This window comes from Ambystoma mexicanum, chromosome 2p (genome assembly GCF_040938575.1).
Source record: "Ambystoma mexicanum isolate Mex_15411 chromosome 2p, UKY_AmexF1_1, whole genome shotgun sequence".
Taxonomy (NCBI): domain Eukaryota; kingdom Metazoa; phylum Chordata; class Amphibia; order Caudata; family Ambystomatidae; genus Ambystoma; species Ambystoma mexicanum.
In genome coordinates, this window is record NC_090923.1 from 599,285,667 (window position 1) to 599,291,823 (window position 6,157).

General features: G+C 48.9%; 1 protein-coding gene across 1 annotated transcript in view; it reads left to right on the forward strand.

Moving 5' to 3' along the window:
* The window catches only part of ZMYND10 (zinc finger MYND-type containing 10), a 1,281,921-nt gene extending 1,276,300 nt beyond the window's left edge, over positions 1-5,621 (forward strand). The window contains exon 12 of the mRNA XM_069644108.1: positions 4,528-5,621. Within this exon, the coding sequence (XP_069500209.1) occupies positions 4,528-4,624 (97 nt within the window). The 3' untranslated portion in view covers positions 4,625-5,621. The remainder of the gene's footprint in view (positions 1-4,527) is intronic.
* Positions 5,622-6,157: the final 536 nt, after the last annotated feature.

The following is a 6,157-nucleotide window of genomic DNA, read 5'->3' on the forward strand; positions in this document are numbered from 1 at the left end:
ATCTGACGGCGGGCATGGACTTCCAGACCCCAGCCCACCAGGAGACTGTGACCACGGATGCCTCCCTGGAAGGGTGGGGAGCGCACACCGAAAATCTGCACGCAAGGGGACTCTGGCTCCCGACGGAGAAGTCCCTACATATCAACGTCCTGGAGCTCCGTGCAGTGTTTTGGGCCCTCAGGTCCTTCCTTCCGTCCCTCAAGGGCAAGGTGGTGAGGATCTTCACCGACAACACCACCACCATGTTTTACATCAGGAAACAGGGCGGAACCAGGTCCCCAGCGCTGTCCAAGGAGGCGCAGGACCTGTGGCATTGGGCCGTCGCCCAAGGGATTTTTCTGGTGCCGTTTCATCTGGCAGGGATAAAAAACACCATCGCCGACTCACTCAGCAGGGAGCTGCGCTCGTGCCACGAGTGGGAACTACGGCAGGATCTGGTGGATCGCCTCTTCCGACGGTGGGGCACACCCCAGATCGACCTGTTCGCGACGGCGACGAACACCAAGTGCCGGAGGTTCGCCAGCATGTTTCCCCTGACGAGGAGCATGGGCGATGCTTTCTCGTTCCCCTGGGAGGTCCTGTTCCTCTACGCGTTCCCTCCCTTGCCTCTGCTAATCCGGCTCGTCAACCAGCTCAAGAGGTCACGGTGCAGGATGATCCTCGTCGCACCTGCGTGGCCGAGGCAGATATGGTTCCCGGACCTTCTGGACTTGTCAGCGTCCCCGCCGATCAAGCTGCCGGCGGACGCGGATCTACTCTCCAGGGAAGGAGGCGCCATCCTCCACCACGACCCGAAGTCGCTGAACTTGCAGGCCTGGCTCCTGCAGCGCTAGAGTTTGGAGGATACGACATACCGGCCGATTGCAGAGAGGTTCTTGCAAAGGCCAGGGCGTCCTCGACTCTTAAATGCTACGGACACAAATGGAAGAGGTTCTCTGTCTGGTGCCACGCACAGAAGATTAACCCTCTACGGATTACGGCTCCCCAAGTACTGCCGTACCTGCTGACGCTGGCCAAAGCTGGTCTGGCACACGCGTCCATCAAGATTCATCTTGCTGCGATCTCCCGATACACCAGAACCACGGGCCGGACGTCCTTGTGGTCTCATCGTCTGGTGAAAGAGTTCATGAAGGGACTGTTCAGATCGTTCCCGCCGGTGAAGGCTCCGGCCCCGGCGTGGGAGCTCAACGTGGTGCTGACCAAGCTCATGGGACCTCCGTTCGAGCCTCTGCACTCGGCCCCGTTGAAGTTTCTATCGTGGAAAACAGCTTTTCTTGTGGCCATCACCTCCGCACGACGAGTGGGAGAGATCCAGGCCCTTTCCTGCAAGGCCCCGTACTTGACTTTCCACGACACGAGGGTAGTGCTCAGGACGCACCCCTCCTTCATGCCCAAGGTACCGTCGGACTTCCATCTCAACGAACCCTTGGTGTTACCTGTGTTTTTCCCGTCGCCTTCGTCGCCGGCTGAGAGGACTTTGCACTCGCTGGATGTAGCTAGAGCGCTGAAGTTCTACGTGGACCGCACGAAGGGTTTTCGGAAGACGTCACAACTCTTTGTGAACTTTGGACCTGTCAATCAGGGGAAGGCTCTCTCGAAGGCTTCCATCTCCAGATGGCTCTCCGGCTGTATCATGTGCTGTCACCGGTTGGCAAACCGACCGCTGCCTGGCCGTCCGAGAGCCCATTCCACCAGAGCGATCGCAGCTACCACGGCGTTCCTATCTGGTGTGCCCCTGCTGGACATATGCAGGGCTGCTATGTGGAGGTCGACGCACACCTTCACGAAATTCTACTGCGTCGACCGGGATTCCAGGGAGGAGTCCAGGGTCGGCCAAGCAGTGCTGCGCAACCTGTTCGCCTGAGGTGAGCCTGGTGAGGAGGTAAGATGCTTAATGTTGAGTTGATGTGATGCTTAATGTTGAGCCTTTGCCACCTCCCGTGGTTGTGCATGTGTGTACTGCTATGTATTCTTTATTCATGAGCATGTGAATCCATGCCAGACCCCATGCTGGAGAAGGAACAAGTTACTTACCTGTAACTGTTGTTCTCCAGCATGGGTCTGGCATGGATTCACATGCGAACCCTCCCGCCTACCCCTCTGCGGCTCTTCACTTGGTCATACTGCCACTTCACGTGCTTCCAAATCTGAAGATGGCTGCCAGAGGCGGTGCTTAGGTAGAGAGCAGTCATTGGCTGTGGTCAGTATGACGCAGAGACCAGTGATTGGTTATTACTACGAAAGACAGATCAGAAACGAAACTGATACTGGTTTTTTCTTTACCGAGGATTCCCAGCCTGACGACGGGGAATATTCATGAGCATGTGAATCCATGCCAGACCCATGCTGGAGAACAACAGTTACAGGTAAGTAACTTGTTCCTTATTGTTGGCTTGCACCTTTGCACGCAGGGTTAGTGAGCTGCAGGCGTTGTCTTTGTGCAACCCCTTCACCATGTTTCACAACGACAAGGTCATATTGCGCACTCACCCAAACTTCTTGCCCAAGGTGGTCTCACCGTTCCATCTGAATTAAGAGATCTGCCTGCCTGTGTTCTTCCCAAACCCACAGTCTGAGGCGGAGAAGGCCCTACATTCCTTCGTCCTAAAGAGGGTGCTCAGGTTTTTTCTCTCCCAGACAAAATCCTTCAGGAAGTCTGGGGCATAGTTCGTGAATTTGGGGGCTCCTCACCCGGCTCTCAGGCTTCCGAGACTTCCATGGATTGTTGGATGATTCAGGCAATTTCGGAGGCTTACACGGCCATGGGCAAATCTCTTCCTGAGGGGATTCATGCCTATGCGGTTCGAGGTAATGCCACGTCTGTCGTGTTTCAGGGACATGGTTCCTGGGATGTCATCAGCAAGGCAGCTACTTGATCGACGCCGTCGGCCTTCTGTAAGCACTACCCGCTGGACACCAGCTCCAGGCGCGATGCAGAGTTTGGTCAGGCGGTTCTGAGAAACCTTTATTTTCGCTTCATCCTAGATATGAGGCAGGTTGTCACAGCTCCACCCTATGTTCTTGTTCGGTGGAATCACCCACCAGGATGGAGGAAATGGGACGGGATGTATGAGTAATTAAAGTTACTCACCGTAGTGACTAGAGTACTCCTAGTCCATAGTCCCCTTTCCTCCATACGTCCCATCCACCTTCCCCCGCTAGTATGCCAATGGCTCATAGGTAATACATGTAGCCTGGTATCAAAGCGTACAATGTGTTCAATGGGGACTGAGGTGAGGCGCCGAAGGTGGGGCCTTGGCAGAGCGTTCCCACGCCAGAGGCCACGCCACGCACACTATACTAAATTTAAAGGGGAAGCTCAATTCTTTGCTGCCAAAGGTTCTGGGACCGTCCACATGTTGCGGGACGCCCACAGAATGGAGGAAAAGGGACTATGGACTTTGAGTACTCTAGTCACTACGGTGATCAACTTTAATTAACCCCTATACTTAGCTTACATAGGACAGGACACAGTGAGAACAATGAACTTTGTGTGGGAGTTACAGGGGTTACCAGCCGAAATCTGTAATTAAAGAGATAAGCCTCATATTTGCTCAAGTGGGCAACACCCTTCCACACCCGAATGAAATCGAAGACTCTGATAATTCATAGTTTCTAAACGCTCACTTTATGGTCAAACATCTGCTGACATTCTGCTCCTGCCAGATATCCTGTAGACGAGTTTGCTTTTCAAACAAGGTAAGGATGTAGTCACTCAATCTGCGTTACATCGGTTACTGCTTGTACATTAACTCGGGTATCAGTCCAAGGATGTATGATGGCCAATTTTAGATCATCTTCTCTAATCTGCTATGACTTGTTCTCAAAGTCGCATTATAAAAATAAAAAAAATGTTAATTGTACCAATGAACTGTTTCCGTGTAAAACATCATGCAATCAAAGCTCTGCTTCGTTCTTCTTTGTACTAAGTCATTCTTCAGCCAATTCATGTTTTTGCCCTAAAATAAAATTGGCTCCTTGAGTTGGTCAGGACAAATCGTATTTTCATTATTCAACAACATTCAAGACTTGCTTCTAAATTATTCTTTCACTAAATGAAGGCTAGCTGAACTGCTCAAATATGTACATTTCTTCTTTTTACTGTGTCTAGCCCTATGCAAATGTACAAAAAAAAAACAATATGTACAAAAAATAAAAATAAATCTGGTCACAAACTGCTCCTGGTTTCTGTGCACACAGGATTTGGGATGAGTGTGCTAAGTCTTTCTCTTCTTTGTGTAGAACTCTGGTCAGCCTCTCACATCCAAAACCTATAGCAAAATGTGCTGTTACCTCTTCCCCCCACTTAATCACTCACTCCTTGCATAGCCTCAAGAACCAAGAGCCACACATTAGGCAGATCCTGCAATTTAAATAACCCAGTTACATTACATAAAATGTGGATTGAAATATAGCCATGTCTACCAAGCACCCTGTCCATAATGAATTGGAACTAACATGTCTCAAATATATGACCTTCAGGTGTAACTGTATTGTTGATGTCACTCTCGCCTTTTTCCTCCTCAGAGAGTGTCAGGTGAAGCACTGGCAGAAACACAAGACGGCCTGTGGTCTGATTGCTGAGGCAATGGGAAACCTGAAGGAGGTCCATGCACAGACATGAGGAGATGATGTTCTTTAGGACGCACATGCAATTCCCAGAATGGGACTACGAGGATTCTGCGTCTTCTGGCTTGACAATGGGCAAGAAATGTACGTGGTCCTGCCAGCTGCAGGAAACAATGCCTAGGATACGATACTGGTTAACACTTCTTCTGAATGTGCCTACACAGCTGTTTTTCACATTCTACCTGCCCATACCATCTCCCTCGTGATCACTGGACATGACAACTGCAATGTCCAGTTCTTTAGTTCTAATTTGTTGTAATTGTGCCCTCTGCACTTAGTTTCCCTCTTGTATTGCATTCTTTCCATATTATCGCCTTATTTGTTTCTTTACTAGATCAATGCATTCTGCAATAATCTGTCTGTCCCGTCCTTATTCCTTCAAACATATGCTGCCTCTTATTTCATGTGTTTTATCGTATCCTTCCTTTCTGATTTACTCCTCGGGTTTCCCCTCGATCTTTTGCTTCATCCTCTCATTCCTTTTTTCCTTTAGTCGCTCTCCCCCTCTTTCCCTCCACCCCCCCACCTATGAGTCCCATGACCTACCTCTTCTCAGATTGTTGTGTCTCAAGTGCCTTTGACTGCAGTGATTTAGTGCTACCTATGTTTAGATTGCTAATTATTTTCCAATGGTTGCTTTTTTGAGAAATTAAAGAAAAAGCTCACTCAATAGCTGCTGTCCTGGTTCCCCAATAAAAGACTGAACCAAGAATGGCGTATGTGGAGTTCAGAGCTGACCAAATGGATTGCCCTGATGGGAGTTGTTTGGCTTGGTGTGCCTGTTCCAGTGCTAAATTGAAGGTGTGCCACCCAATAGCCTTTGTATGAACAGTATCCCTCAACCAAGTGTGTGGTTGGAATGTCCTCCTTGGGTGAGGTTTTTGTTCAAATGATAGTCTAGAGCAGTTATCTTTTTAGCACTCTGAAAGTATTGTCTCAAAATAAATGCCATTCATGCTTTATAAATTTTAATAAACTTTTGTTGAAGTGTCCGTCTGCTTGTCATTTTCACTTTGCTTGAAACCCCAAATGTTAACAGTATGGCCAAGGCTAGTCAGTCTTCGTTTCTGCCATGATATTACCTACCAAATTAAAGAGTAACTCAATTGGAAAAGTAAAATTGGAAGTATCTTTAATTAACTAAAGAATTGAGCTTGCAAGAGGTTCGCCTCACCCCTGCAGGTCTCCCATTACCTTGGTGTATCGCCTTCTTTAACTCTCTTTCAGGGTCTCTACTTCCTGTCTGTTAGTAAATGCAGACTGTCTTATTCCCCTGGGATTTGCAATGGGGAATTGACTTCTGGGTGGCCACTAATTTACACAATCTCTTACAGTTGTGATGGTTCCTTAGCTGTGATCTCAGTCTTTGGTCTACTGAGGGTACTATGCTGATTAGTGTCAACCTCATCACTGCATGCTTTGTTTTTGCTTGCCAGTGCTCCTTTTCCAGAGTCTATTAGTTTCTGAGCAAGTTGGACCACTTGTTATTTCGTTCATTGGCTTAAGATCGCTGGTTGTATATCATTTT